Raw genomic sequence first — 16389 nt, forward strand, 5'->3', positions numbered from 1 at the left:
ATAGGCCTCTTGAGAGGGGTTATTTCAAAACATATTAAGTAAATTATTGTCAGGAATGCTTCAGATACACAATCGATTTTATTTATGATTATGATTTGCAACGATAAATCGCATATATAAATATGAAGTGATTCCGGACAGAGAAAGTATGTAAGTATGCAAGTTTTCCGGACTAATAAACAGGTACTGTAAGTTTGAATTATACAACCGTCTGCCTTAAAACAGATCAGCCAAGCTATAAATCATTAAGGATTTGCAAGGGAAGAAAAAATATCAGTGTTTAACCTTATAAGGAAACTGGCCACAGATACGTGAAGGATTTTTTCTTTCTTTTAAATGGAGACATATTTAAAACATAACTCAAAAGCACATTACATATAATAACAAAAATGTCCGTTACTGAAATATTGCTGAATCAAGAAATGCGATATTGATAAAGAAATGTTACACCAGGGATACTCTACAACATACTTATATAGTCTCCCTGGTTATACGTGGTAACGCAAATTAGTCATCTCATAAAATAGAGGTCCTCTAACAAAGAAGGCGAGCAAATACTAAATACTAAATGTACGTTTGAAACGGTCCCTCGGCTATCAACAAAGCATCAGCTGACGACAAAAGTCACCGTCTTCCGACGCTCGCCATCGCCCTTTGACCAGTGACTGTTTCATTGTTCGTGTTCTCAGTTCTCGGATATGTAACTGGACAATGGTCAGACATGTCAACCACTGTCCATTTCCGCCGCCACGACAACGGAACGTCGAACACGGTAGGGCTAATTATACAATGTCAACGACTGTCTTCCCTGTTGAGTATCGCTGTTAGATCGACAAACATTTTCACAAAACAAGAATATCTAACAATGAAATGATAAATTCTGACGTCGATCAGCTAATCAATGTCCAGTTATAATATTGATATACTATGATATAATATTCTATAATATTAATGTCGTTCTGTGCAAGTGCAATGTTTCAACCGCCTCGCGGGACATTATGATGTAATGTTTACATGATTTATTTTTAGATTTTGATTACTTGATTGTGTTGGTTTAGTATTTTTCGTCGACGCGCGGTGCTGTGAGACAAACTTGACATCTGACAACGAGAATTATCACGCGCCCTGTAACTCTCTCGCTAATTTCTTAGATATGTTGGGTGCGGTCTGTCTGCGGTCACATTAACCTACGTCAGTCTACACATGTGAGTGAGTTAAATATTTAACTCCACATCGACATCGGGTATATAGCGACAACTTGAAAGAAGAATATAAGTCCGGGACCCCAAAATATATGTTACACCTGAGCCACAACAGAAACTTTGGGTACCAATGCATTTTTATTAATCTTAAGTTATATACTCATGCCAATAATGGTTGTCACCCCCTTCAATTTATTTTTTTGGAGAGGGTGTGTGGGGTTGGGTGTGTGGGGGTGTGGGGGGTTGGGGTGGGAGGGGGTGACAACCATTATTGGCATGAATATATTACTGATCTAACATACGATTTGATTAAAACTACTTTACAGAAAAGACAATTATGTTCAGTAATATATTTCGGGGATCCAACGTGATAGCTATGGCTTCTGAAAAAATATTTGGCTCCTGAAAAAATATTTGGCTCATCTGAGTGAGTGAGTGGAGTTTGACACAGCTGTTAGCAATAATATCGAACACAAACAATAAATATCGACACAAAGTATGAGGCTACCCTACTACAGGGATCCTCACCATTAATTGTGTTAGTGAACCTGCTATGGCATTACCCCCAGAACGTGAAAAATTCCTCTCAAAACATCAACAATATTCCCCAAAAGATGTGAGATATTTGGCATGGCTTCACTCAGATTTAGTCACTGACAATTTATGCAGGACATTTTGAAGAAGTCAGGCTGACATTTTCTGTTAGTCGACTGTCACATCAACGTCAAGCCAAGTTATTGCAGATTGCTCCGTCTCTCGCTTCATTGTCTGGTTATCCGCGCACTTAATGTTACATTGTCGGGTCAATAGCTGTCAGTCAGCATTACACTTGGGTAAATGAGCAGCACGTGCCAGATCGTTATGACGCATAGAAAGGGGAAGGGGGATATCGAAATCGGATGGTGGTTTTAAGTGGGGAATGTTATAAATACCAAATATATTTATTGTCCTGAGTGAGGGTCCATTTTTTGTGGTTCTAGCAATAAAATATCAATTATAAAGTTATATGTATTTACTGGAGGGATAGCATATTATATTATCTTGATGTATTTTATATACATTTTCTTTTGTAACGAATCATTGTGGGGAAGAGCATGACACGAGAAATATTTGCCAGTAAATGATAACTGGAAATCGGTAGTTATACTCATTGTGACTATGTTCAATCATGACTTGATTCACATCCACGTGGCCAAATCCAGTTTCTTGTGATACAGGCCATATGGGACACGACCTCAATCTTCTGAGGAAGGTAAAATAATGATTTCTTTATATTATTATCACTGAATGAAAATGATGTTTTTTTGTGATGGTGGGTCAATCTTTATTCTGTCAGATTGTTCATTGTTACAACATGTTATTTGAAGTAAATTTAAATATTCAATTTTTTTCTGGAATGAAAATCTTTAAACTCCTATTCAAGTATTGACAGTCTTAACGGTGAGTGAGTTGGGTTTTACGACACTTTTAGTAATATTCCAGCAATATCACGGCAGGGGACACCAGAAATTGGCTTCACACATAGTACCCATGTCTGAATCGAACCCGGGTCTTCAGCGTGACGAGTGAACGTTTTAACCACTAGGCTACCCCACCGCCCCGACAGCCTTAACACCCACAGTACAATATTATATGTTTTATGAACGTAAAGACGAATTAAATAATATATATCGCTGTTATTTAATCAACTTTTGCTTAAAAACATGTTAGTTTACATTATATTACTAAGCATGACAGTTGCTAGGACTCAGATAATATATTTGTGGATGACATGAAACTATTTCCATAATTTAATCAAGAGGAACACTTCCGTATCTTCTGTTGTTCTTCGTGAGTGTAGTTTCCGATCAGGTTTTACAAGGAAGCTTATGAAAGGCACACTGTATCAATTAGCATTTCCTTTGGCATAACCTTTATGAATATGGGACATCGAGCAAATAGGTTTCCGGAGTAACCAATGGCAACGGTCGTTGACAAAATATCAATGTTTTGGGCGTAAAACATTAGCGCATGTTTACTGACCAACTTATTCCATTATCACAGATGAAATGTGTTAATTTCTTATTGGTTGTCATGGAGTTAGGTAACCATAGTTACAAATATATTAATTGGATGTCAGTACGAGCTCAACGAGCTCATGTACAGTTTCTATGTAGGAATCGTTTGTTTGTTTTCAACTTATACACACAAAGCCTCCTCTAACTACGTTATGTATCAATTTACGTGGAAAACAAAAGGCCATGTGTATTTGTATATGGCATTACCATTAGCATAGCTTCACATGTTGTAGAAAACCCGTGATTGAAGCCGGCACCATCAAATAACGCATGTTTACGTTGAGTGAGTGAGTTTTACGCCGCACTCAGCAATATTCCAGCTATATGGCGGCGGTCTGTAAATAATCGAGTCTGGACCAGACAATCCAGTGATCAACAGAATGAGCATCGATCTGCGCAACTGGGAACCGATGACATGTGTCAACCATGCCAGCGAGCCTGACCACCCTATCCCGTTAGTCGCCTCTTACGACAGGCATGGGTTACTGAAGGTTCATTCTAACCCGGGCCTTCACGGGTAGCATGTTTAAGTTAGTGAGTGAGTTGTGTTTCACGCCGCTTTTAGCAATATTCCAGCAATTTCACGACGGGAGACACCAGGATTGGGCTTCACACATTGTACCCAGGAGTCGAACCTGGGCCCTCGGCATAGCTAGAACGCTTTAGCCACTAGGCTACCCCACCGGCCCTGTTTAAGTTAAACATATTTCTTCTCTAAGTGGCATTTTAGAAGTTGGTGTGATGAAGAGAAACACGTTTTATGGATTGACAACTTATTATTGCAATAGGTGTGACGTTTCGGTGTAGATCATAACACCGTTATCAACAAGTGATACACAACGTTTAGTTATGCACAAGTGGAATATATACATGAAGGATCTTTGATTGTATACAGTTGGTGAGGTTCATGTACAGTATAATGGCATTACTAATACTGTTGAATTTCAACAGCGAGTGAGTATGGTTTTACGCCGCTTTTAAGTGGACTTTACGCCGCTTTTAACAATATTCCATCAATATCATGGCGGGGGGCACCAGAAATGGGCTTCACACATTGTACCCATGTCGGGAATCGAACTCGGGTCATCACCGTGAAGAGCGAACGCTTTAACCACTAGGCTACCCCACCGCCCATGTATTTAGAGGTATATAAGACATATTATACGTGAGTCGAGATTAGCGCCACCTTTCACAGATATACGTGTATCCTGTTATATCACCTCATGTCAGCAAAAACGTCGGAGACAAACCGAACAGACACCGGTCATAAAGGTCTTCCATGTTAGTAAAGACTGACTGCTCTATGTAATAATCGAACCGAACAGACACCGGTCATAAAGGTCTTCCATGTTAGTAAAGACGGTCGTAATAATCGAACCGAACAGACACCGGTCGCAAACGTCTTCCATGTTTAGTAAAGACTGACTGCTCTATGTAATAATCGAACCGAACAGACACCGGTCATAAAGGTCTTCCATGTTTAGTAAAGACTGACTGCTCTATGTAATAATCGAACCGAACAGACACCGGTCGCAAACGTCTTCCATGTTTAGTAAAGACTGACTGCTCTATGTAATAATCGAACCGAACAGACACCGGTCATAAAGGTCTTCCATGTTAGTAAAGACTGACTGCTCTATGTAATAATCGAACCGAACAGACACCGGTCATAAAGGTCTTCCATGTTTAGTAAAGACTGACTGCTCTATGTAATAATCGAACCGAACAGACACCGGTCATAAAGGTCTTCCATGTTTAGTAAAGACTGACTGCTCTATGTAATAATCGAACCGAACAGACACCGGTCATAAAGGTCTTCCATGTTAGTAAAGACTGACTGCTCTATGTAATAATCGAACCGAACAGACACCGGTCGCAAACGTCTTCCATGTTTAGTAAAGACTGACTGCTCTATGTAATAATCGAACCGAACAGACACCGGTCATAAAGGTCTTCCATGTTAGTAAAGACTGACTGCTCTATGTAATAATCGAACCGAACAGACACCGGTCGCAAACGTCTTCCATGTTTAGTAAAGACTGACTGCTCTATATGTAATAATCGGGGTGCATAGTTTCTACAAACCAATCGCAACTATAGCGGTTTTCCATCTGCCGTCAGTGGGCGTGCACTAACGTTTAGTTTCTGAATATATAATTTTGATATTAACAAATAAACCCATTCAGATTGAGAAGGAGCCCCCGGGAGACCAGAGATTCAGAACCTGAGTGAATCTAGACTTGCTTCATTAAGGGTTTTGGCAGGGGAGGGCTAGGCAGTAGGGAAACAATATGGTTCAGGGACTGTTAGACAGACTATCAGTGGGCGCTGTATCTATTTATAGTTCTCATGTTAACCTAAATATGCTATGTTTATTTGTTTTAGTGCAATAAAGTTTGATTGTGTTCTGTCAAACCAGTCTTTATGCATATATTGCAGCTTTACACATTTCACCGACATCAACGCTGGTCAAACTTCAAAGCCACTCGGTCACTTTAGACTATCACAATGGCCCGGTACCAGCTTCACAAAGCGGCCTTAGCCATATAATATAATCATAAGTCTACATGTTAGAACATAAAGTTACCATAGCCATAAATGAGCTTTGTGGAACGGGCCCCCGCACATAAATTTATCATCGCAAAGCTGCATGTTGTTACTTTCGCCGAGACTTATAAAGAGCAGCTACTCACCAGAGGCATGAATTATTTAATTAACAGTCACTACATGCATGAATTAATAAATTAACAGTCACTAAATGCATGTCCTAATTAATTACTTTGCCCGTCGAGTAAACTCGATAGTGCCAATTTTCATGCATTCAATATAGCAGATTAAGAACGTTTTGTTCATGGGATTACTTGTTGGCCGTAATTAGTGTCAACTGGCGAAATTAACAGCAAAATAGGGCAATTGAGATATATACGAGTTATATAATGCACGTTTACAATCGTTAAAGGATGAAACTGATCGTTTTGAATCAAATGAAGTGTTTGGTATGATTTACTCGATCATCAGTCAAGACAAGAAGCAATATTTGTAAATAAGACTAAACAATTTTTCAAATTTAGTTTTGTCAAATGTCGAACTGTTTGAACAGGACAATTAAATGAATGCTGATATGTATAAAAGATTCTTTTACATATTTGTTGTATGGTAACAAATTTATCGAATATCCCTTCTACAGAAACGTAAAATTATTTTAACAAACTTTAACTGGCTCATGGGGAATATGAATTTCTAAATGTCGAACTATTTGAACAGGACAATTAAATGAATGCTGATATGTAAAAAAAGATTCTTTTACATATTTGTTGTATGGTAACAAATTTATCGAAAATCCCTTCTACAGAAACGTAAAATTATTTTAACAAACTTTAACTGGCTCATGGGGAATATGAATTTCTTAACTGTTTTATATAACAACCATTAGTTGGTTATAAGAACCATGTCTCTTAATGGTTTGGACAATGAGAGGGCAAAGTTGCTACCCTTTGATCTGAGAGGATTAGCATTAGACAACAATCAGTCAGGATTAATCGTGACGAGAATGTTAAACGGCAGGGGTATAACAAGGGCGTGTTATTCCCCCCTCGTTTTCCGATGTGCCAGGGCAGTCAAACTGATGAGAACCCAACATGGATGCGTCATCGCAGCTAACGATTTAATTGAAGGTAAATTTGCATATGGGTGTATGGAGCCTACGTTCGCCATCTGTGCGGATATTGTGTGAGAAAATTAGTTATTATGCGGTTTGTTTGTGAGGGCGGCAATGGCGTTGTCTGTATACAGACGCCCATTGCGTGGTTAAGATATTTGGTAGGTCGTCATTTAGTCCGGGGTATGTTATATTTACACCCGGATCATCGTGTTAAATAGCGGAGGTTAGGGGTTGAAGCTGAGGTATTGGTTTACTAGGATGTGAAACCGATATAGTCCCGAGTGGCGTCACGCGGACAACAATGAGTTGTGAACACGAGGATGTTGATTTCTCGTCTGGATTATTCTGTGTCTTTGTTCGGTGGTGATGTCGATTGCACGTTCATGGGATGATGTGATTTGGTGTCCGAGAGACAGTTTTGTGTCGCAGGTAAAACACTGATTCTGTGACAATTCATTCTCGACTGTCCAGGGTATTATAACTCCATTCTGCTCTGCAATATTATGTTTACAAATATTTATGATAAGAAAATGAGAATATATTGTTAGAATTGATCTCCCGTAACCCATGCTTGCCGTAAGAGGCGACTAACGGGATCGGGTGGTCTGGCTCTCTGACTTGGTTGACACATGTCATCCTATCCTAATTGCGTAGATCGATGCTCATGCTGTTGATCACAGGATTATCTGGTCCAGACTCGATTATTTACAGACCGCCGCCATATAGCTGGAATATTGCTTAGTGCGGCGTGAAACTAAACTCACTCACTCAGTACAGTTGACAATTAAACAGGGTGATGGCTACGAGATCAACATGGTTTGCTTGTATTTGTTTGAACATCATAGTTTAAGTGAGTACAGGAGTGTGTTCTATTGTGTGTATTGCACATGTTAAATATGTGTGTATAAGCATATATTACCATGCGCGTGGTCACATGTGCATATATCATTAATTGGCGAGTTTCATATTATGATTTATAATGCATAAAATGTATCTATCGTCTAGTTTATCGATTTGTATATAAACTGTTCTGAAGTTGTGAGAGATATTACCTAGAAGGGACATTGTCGCGTGTTTTTGCGTCAATGCCCTTTCTGGGTTATTTCCAGTTATTGTTGTATGGTAATGAACGAATTGTGACTGGCAATGAAGTATGACAGATGTTATGACTGCCTACGATAGGGGTAAGATGACAACTCTCAAAACTGACCTTTGTTTTTTATTTGTAGTGCGTAATTTTTCCATTATTTGACGAACATTTACTCAATCAACGAGACATATTCGTCTTCTGACTGCAAGTTTGGGGAGAATGTCCACTCCTCGTGCAGCGCCTGGCCAAGTTACAGGTCGGCGGTCTGTGACGTTGACGCACACGTCTTTAATGAGGGAAAGGTCTGGAATCATAGCTAGTTATAGCATTCTATGGATACTATGCTGCTGCAGGTGGACAATGACGACCCGCGTGCCCCGTGAGCAGGGGCGTTGTCATCCTGACCAAGAGCCGTTAACCCACACGCCTTACAAATGGGATAACAATGGACGTCAGTATGATGTTCTGATAGTATTGTCCAGTGACCCTTTCTTGCACATTATGGGACCGCCCTGTCAGTGATGCCATCTACACCATAACCAGTTCACAACCAAACCTGTCACGAGGTCTCAGGTTGACTTTGGCTTGGCGCTCCTTTCCACGTCGCTAGCATTATGATTTACAGTTTGAGTTCGATTTTGTAGAGTCCCGGTTTCGGATTAATCGATCCTGCTTTCTTGTCGCTGACCTTGGACGCCCAAGGCATGTTTGGCTTGTAGGTACCTGTTCCATGTTCTGCTAATAACGGACTGTGAAGCACTGCACGCTGACGTCGACAGATGTTTGCATACAATAACAACGTAGCTCCCAACTGAAACATATGATTATGAATGTCGTAGAACCATGATCTATTTGTATTAACGGGGTCCAACAGTAGAATCAGAAGTAGTAGTAGTAGTAGTAGTAGTAGTAGTAGTAGTAGTAGCAGTAGCAACAAAGGTACAAGTAGTTGTACTGGCAATAGTTCAAGTTGTATTAGTAGTACCTATAGTAATACTCTTTTAATATGATTTGTATGTTGTTTAACGCCGCACACAATTGTCAAGATATATGACGGCGGTCTGTAAATAATTGAGTCCGGACAAGACAATCCAGTGATTGCCACCACGAGCATCGATCTACGTAATAGTATGCGTCAACCAAGTCAGCGAGCCTGAGCACCGATCCCGTTAGTCACCTCAAACAAGTATAGGTTGCTAACGATCAGTTTTAACCCGGATCTTAATGGGTCTATGATAATGATAGAGATATATATATCAGAGGTATATAACAGTAGTAGAAGTGACAGCAATATAAATACCACACATTTGTAGAGAGGATAACAGTAATAGCAGCGTTAGTAGCAGTGGGGTAGACTAACAACTAGTCTCTGAAATGAACATATTTTACAGAGTAAATGCTCATAGTGAAAAAAATATATATATATTGAAAAGGAGCCCTGAGACTTTCTTCATTTTCAGAAGCTGTGAAAATCTAGACTTGCCACATTGTCTAGACTTGCGTGGGATTTCTTAGTTATATTTGCTTCAGGGTCTGTACGACAGACTACAGTGGTAGTAAACATGGTATCAGCATGGTAGCAATGAAGATAGAAATTTACATGGTAGTAACTACCGGTATTGTGTAGTAATGGTAGTTATTGTGCCAAATGCAATCATAATTTACATTTTATGAGGGGCGATGCGGTAGCGTAGTGGTTGAAGTGTTCGCTAGTCACGCCGAAGGTCCGGGTTCGATTCACCCAATGGTTACAGGCCCATTTCTAGTGTTTTCCGCCGTGAACTTGCTGGAAAAAGTAGTGTAAAACCATACTCACTCACTACATTTTATGACAGAGTTTGGGTAATAACAGAGCAAATATCCGTTAAGCATGGTGACGTTAGTGCATACCCATCCGTGGGTTAAATTAAATATATCTATTTGCACCATTTATAAGAATAACGAATATATAATGACCAGTGAACTCATTCAAAGAAAACCCTACCTTCTAGCACATTTGAAACACTCAGTTAATACAACAGAAGTGCTGTTATAGGATTAAGGGTCACTGGTTGTAAAATATACCAAAATGGTGGTTCCACTACGACAAGCTACATATACACAAATGTAAGTTCATCTTGAATGTGCTCAGGAATGAAAGGCTCGTCTGTCTGTGGTTAAACCTGCCAACTGTTCCGAACCCAGTTGAAGTGATCATGAATGATTGGACAGCTGCCCTGATGGGATACTGTAAGGAGCAGGAGTTCCACGATAAGTCTAAACATAGTGTTTGAATTGAATTGAACAGCTCAGTACAACTACATTGTTCAGTGACGTTGCACGCACACATGGAGACACGAGTCTGTGCCCTTCTCGCAACCCTCGGAATTAATGCTTGACACATGCAGATCTTCTTTGATAATCTTCACAAATGTGCAAAAGGTTATCGAAATACACTTCAAATGTGAAGGTGAAGGACACCATACATTGCTGCCATGGTACGCGAGGGAACTTATGTTCTTATAGTAAATAAAACTATTGCAGAACTCTGCTACACAGTATTGTAAACAGTTCAGCCACAAATGAATAGATGTACCATGACAGGGCGGCTGGTTTCGTAATCACAACAGTGTGAGGAGCCGGCAGGACTAAGGTGTTTCGCAGACCAACTTTCCGTCCAAAACATATGATGCGCTAAATTTAGAAGCATGAGAAAGAAACCGTCAGAGAAGCGAAATAAAGCAGACAGGACGAATGCCAGCGAATGCGTAATTCTCGACCGCCATATCTTCTTCTCCCAGTCGTGTTAGAATTACACAGAAATGCCTGAGTGATAGTTGTTGCAGCGACAAAGTTTCCCATTGCTAACCCGTCTACTTGCATGCTGTTTGTAAAGGTAGGTGCCTCGAACATGTAGTGCTTCTGATGTCAAGGTGAATGGAATAAGTATATAAGTATTGTATACCTGGGGATGTTTGGTAGGTGTGAATACGACTTGGGTTATAGTTACAAACAGATGCAGCGTTTGTTTTCCCGTTATAACGTCTATCGGAAGCGGCCATGTAAATGTACCCATAGTGTATCTCTACGTGTTGGCTATGACATCGAGTAATGTTTTTTCACTATGTATGATAAAAGAACGATCGTGTTCCGGTTCTGCTTTTGCCAGGGCTAGTCTGGTTTCCGATGCTCCTAAAAAAACAAAGATGAGTCTCCTTAAATCATGCACTGCATATGTTCAAAACTTAGTGCACCCTCATGCACAAAACAAACAGTTAAATATAGCAGAGTAGAGGCTTCACCATTCAACAGAAATTTTAACTGTTATATAATTATTATTTCTGTCTCGCCCATGTAACGGGATGGTCAGTTTCAACCCTAACCTGTTCATCAAATGATCGTTATCACGGTTCAACATGTTTCCTGCGACGCATGATTTGATAAATACTGGCAAGAATTTCGCGTGTCGGGAGCAATTATGAGCACCTAACTCCCTCGCCTGTCTATAAGCCTGAGATAAGATACCGTTACCATGATTAGCGCCCGCTGGTCCGGTGTATATAAACCTATATACCTTGTACACCTGAAGGGAGGTTTAGTGCCGTGTTTCCCGTTAGCCTGGTTGTCGGTTGGCTAGGACTGGAGAATGTTGCCATGCCGCCCAGAGTTTACCTTTGTAATCTGGGAAATAGCTTCTAAGTTGCAGGTCTGACCTTTGCTGTTTGTGTTTGCCCAGTTAGGTAAGTTTACCGTTATGTAGGTGTGTTAGACATGCTGTTCTTGTTGGATGGCTTGTGTAACCGTTATGTCCGGCCGGACGTTTTACAGCGATTCTCTGATTATGTTTAAACATGGTAGCTCGATTGTTATTGTGAGTTATTGACTTGTATGTAATATATACCAGCGCTTAAGTGCACTAGTGTTCATCACCGTGCGTGTCTGTTTAAATATGTCGTTTCAGACACAAGGACTTGTAACGCAATAACCGGGCATCAAGGTATATACTGTCACTGTCGAGGTCTTAGCATTAGATATAAAGTCTGACGCGGCCTTAGCACTATATAAAATATCCTTTTATATAGTGCTGAGACCCAGTCGGTGACAGTATATATAATGCTAAGACCCCGACAGTGACAGTATATGCCTTGGTGCCCGATTTTGCGTTACAAGCTCCTGCTGTTTCCAATACGGAAAAAAAGTCATTTTCTCGAGTCTGATAAGTGTGATCAGTACCCAATTCGGAAATTGTTTTACTACCCTTCACTTCGAGAGATAGATAGATATAACATATCCTGTTACAACTATATACAATGTATATATTTCATGTCCCCGTCAAGACTATGTAAACGTTTTGAAACATGATGATAACGAACTTGTGAGATAACGAACCCATATATTGCTATTATTGCTCAGTTCCGTTATTGACATGCATGCATCATAACGTTATTAACCCTTCAGGTTTTATTGATTCCAAATATTCTTGGACCATACTCTGAACTTCATTAAATCAAAATAGAGGAAATGAGACGTTTAGAGACGTAGGTATTTTTGTTACGTACATCATTCAACCTTGCAGCATGCTTAACAGGTTAACGCTAATAATTGAGTTGCAATGTAAGGAGCTTGCAGAGCAAATGTCAGCGTCTGTGCTGGTTAAAAACAGTGGACAAGACGGGAAGCGATCTGTTTTTGAGAACAGGTTAATAGAATAATTTTGATAATCCGAGGCATGTTTCATTAATTGCTCCTAGCTCATGCATTAAGAACCATATGTTTTCGGGGTTTTATGTCTCCTTGTCCATTTGATTGTTTAGGTAACTGTTATTACAGTGTTTCATTTTGAAGTGGGAACTGCATTTTCTACTTCACAATCTGCAATCATTTACTTGACACTGCATGTACATTTAAACGCCCTTAAAGTAATGACACGTTTGTACATATACCTACACATTCGTGAAGATCCCCGTTAAAATTGGTCTTCACCAACCCATGCTCATCGTAAGAGGCGACTAACGGCATCGGGTGGTCGGGATCGCTGACTCGGTTGACACATGTCATCGTATCCCAATCGCGTAGATCGACGCTGATACTGATCACAGGATTGTCTGGTCCAGACTCGATTATTTACAGACCGCCGCCATACAGCTGGAATATTGCACAGTTCGGCGTTAAACTACGCACGCACGCACACATGCACGCACGCACACACACACACACGCACGCACGCACGCACGCACACACACACACACACATACATGTACATACATACGTTGTTGCCAGTGTTCACTCGCCAACTATTCCAGTGTAACCCTGTGACCTATTTACACACATTATATGTATACTTTTATCTGTTTCAGATGAAGAATCCTTGACCTGCTGAGTCAGTGACGTCATTGCCGATCCAGGCTAGGACTTACTGATCTTCACCTACCACTTCCCCACCAAGAGTTGTCTTCCCTTCGCCATGCCCGTGTTTGTTAATGACGACTACCTGTTGTTCGAGGCTGTGAAATGGGGCAAGCGAGACAAGGTCCGCGGACTGTTGTCGTCGGGATGTCACCGTAACCTCCGGGACGATGGAGGCAGGACGGCTGTTCACTGGGCGGCTGAGAGGGACTATCTGGACGTCCTGTATCTCCTCATTGACGAGAAATGGGATCTCAACACTGCAGATGCAAAGCAGCAGACACCTCTACTGATAGCTTGTAATTACAGGCGGGAGAATGTGGCGTCTTGTCTGATAACGCTGGGCTGTGACGTTAACGCTGCAGATATGTCAGGCAACACGCCACTTCACCGTGCTGTTCGCATGGATATCGAGACCGTTGCTGCAATGTTGTGTAAATTCGGGGCGGAGGTTGATAGTAAAAATGGGTCGTGGTGGACACCGTTACACGAAGCTGCAAGAACAGGAAACGAGACGATCGTGAAGATGTTGCTAGAACGGGGCGCTGACGTTAACGCCGTCACAAAGAAAAGTTCAACGCCGTTTCTTACGTCTATATTCTATTACAAAATTGCTCAAAAGAATACTTACACTAGTCTCGACAGCATATTAAAGATGTTTGTCGACTCCCGATGTAGACTTAGCCAAAGCGACGGACAATGGACACCTCTCTCAGCGTCAATCTCCGTTGATAACAGTTTCATCGCCGCCTTGCTTATTTACAGCGGCTGTATGTTCGAGAAGCGGACTAAGTTTTCCCGTAGCCTCCTGGTTGAGGCGTTCACCCGATGTGAACCGTTTGTGAGCAGACTGATGGTGATGGCTGGGTACCAGGTGAACCAGGAAGAGGTGGATATGTGTTCGCGGAGAATCCCCTCATTCTCAAGGACATTCATGAGGCTGGTTGAACCCAACACCGACATCAGTAGTGGGCGTTGTGACCTACTACGCTGGTTACGTGAACAGGCCCGAACGCCCAAAAGTCTCTCAGAGCTGAGTCGAGCTTCCATCAGACATTCCTTGAACTTAGGAGCAGACGACACTTCTATTCTGGACAACATTTATCAGCTGCCACTGCCAGAGTGTCTGAAAAACTTTCTAGCCATGTCAGACTTTATTTCACGGATTTTATGAATGGTTACAATTATTTAGTTAAACTGCTTGGAAAAGAAAGCATACACACGAAGACTGGATGGCATAGGTTATTAAGCCGTTACTAGGCTGTAACCAGTCACCGAGACACTGCATATTCACAGTACAAACCACAGTCATGATACCCGTATTAATTACATCACCATCCATACCATTTCTTCTTAGTCACCACGTAACATGGGTGTATATTTTCCTTTCCTCGGCAGTTCATGTTGTATATGGATGTATTGGTAAGTGGTAGACATGACGTTCTTTAAGTCAATAAGATTCGACTCCGTGTTGTCATTACACATATCAATACGTCATGATGACGTCACCTGCGCTTCCCTTATTATTATTGGATGACAATATCTAATGCACGGACATCCTCGGTCATCAAGTGTACTTTATTTCCTGTCTTGTATAATATATACCCTTGACTCATAGACTCCACCATTTGAAAACCTTCATCTCAGTGTCTCATATTTCTATATAGCTCTAGTCAGAGTTATGACGATGAATGGGTCCAAGGCCCTATTTCACAAAGCAATCGTAACGCTACGCCGTCGTATGTCTTTGTTAAAGTGTGGGAGTTACGATCATCTCAACTCGATGATCGCTTCATGGAACGGGACCCAGGAGAATAATACTCTTGATGACCGAGGATGGAACAGATACGTCAGCTATCCCTCCTGTACAAGGCTAGTCTGTAACCTGATCAAAATACATTCCTTCCCCTGATGCCATTTTGAAAGCAATGCATTAAGTGAACGTATTAGACCATGTGATAACTCAAAATAGATATTTTTATTGTACTGTTTATGTTTACCTTTGTTTCATTTGCGTCAAGTCCATGTAGTTTTGTAGGTTAAGTTTTACTGACTTCATGTATAATCCAGGATTAAGATCGTATTGACATAAATCCAGAATCTTCTTTCCCTAAATATACATATACAGCTCAAACTTTGATATGGATCATCCGATATGAACGTAAATTTATCCCTATCAAAAACGGAGTGGTGTGAGCCTAATTGGACATTGACAAGTTCCTTCTACCACCAAACAGTGTCATGGTTAGCCGTCTTTGAAGAGGTATCCTATATACAATGAACGATGAATACAAGTTGTATAAGTAAGTCTTGGTGTCACGGAGAATCATATTGCCACTGCATAAATATAATGGATTGCGCAAAGAGGTATATGTAAATGTCTGACATTACCTTCCAAGAAGGTCAGAAGTCGTTTAGCTTACATTAAGTGTGTTCATTAGTCAGGGAATATTGAGCTTTTGCTCTGGTTGTTGTGCAATATCATCTATTTTATGAGTGTTGTATTGGCTGTGCATGATGTATTGATACTCAAAGTGCAAGGTGTGAATGCTTTAATCCACAGTATCCCCCGTATGCCCGTTATGTTGCATCAGGAATCTGTACCTTAATGGCTGTACGATGCATTAGGGTGATTGTAGGCTCAATGCTAAATTCTCGTCACGTTAATGCAGTGCGCGTCGACCCGTGATCCGGGATAGAATTGGTCTTCAGTAACCCATGCTTGTCGTAAGCGGCGACTAACGGGATCGGGCGGTCCGACTCGCTGACTTGGTTGACACAGGTCAAGGTGTAGATCGATGCTCATGATGTTGATCACTGGAGTGTCTGGTCCAGATTCTATTATTTACAGACCGCCGCTATATATAGCTGGTATATTGCTGAGTGCGGCGTTAGAAAAATCCCAACCAACCAAAACATTGCGCGTCGGTATTTTTTATCAAATAATTAAAATGAAATTTCCAGAGAAATATTAAACACACTGAAATCCTTAAA

General features: G+C 40.8%; 1 protein-coding gene across 4 annotated transcripts; it reads left to right on the top strand.

Annotated features, from left to right (window-relative positions):
• The first annotated feature begins 603 nt into the window (after positions 1 to 603).
• LOC124272185 (serine/threonine-protein phosphatase 6 regulatory ankyrin repeat subunit C-like) lies at positions 604 to 16162 on the top strand. 4 transcript variants are annotated; one of them, XM_046707337.1, is made up of 2 exons: positions 604 to 772; positions 13347 to 16162. In XM_046707337.1, the coding sequence occupies exon 2, from the start codon at positions 13454 to 13456 to the stop codon at positions 14567 to 14569; it is 1116 nt and encodes a 371-aa protein (XP_046563293.1). In that variant the 5' UTR covers positions 604 to 772; positions 13347 to 13453; the 3' UTR covers positions 14570 to 16162. The 4 variants fall into 4 exon arrangements, with proteins under 4 accessions (XP_046563293.1, XP_046563284.1, XP_046563300.1 ...); XM_046707328.1 differs by lacking the exon at positions 604 to 772 and adding an exon at positions 7010 to 7349; XM_046707344.1 differs by lacking the exon at positions 604 to 772 and adding an exon at positions 10579 to 10885.
• Positions 16163 to 16389: the final 227 nt, after the last annotated feature.

This window comes from Haliotis rubra, unplaced genomic scaffold (genome assembly GCF_003918875.1).
Source record: "Haliotis rubra isolate DU_JTF1 unplaced genomic scaffold, ASM391887v1 Scf103, whole genome shotgun sequence".
Lineage (NCBI taxonomy): Eukaryota > Metazoa > Mollusca > Gastropoda > Lepetellida > Haliotidae > Haliotis > Haliotis rubra.

Bases quoted from the DNA above. Each gene is read 5' to 3' on its own strand.
- LOC124272185 (XM_046707337.1), top strand. From the start codon at position 13,454: ATGCCCGTGTTTGTTAATGACGACTACCTGTTGTTCGAGGCTGTGAAA.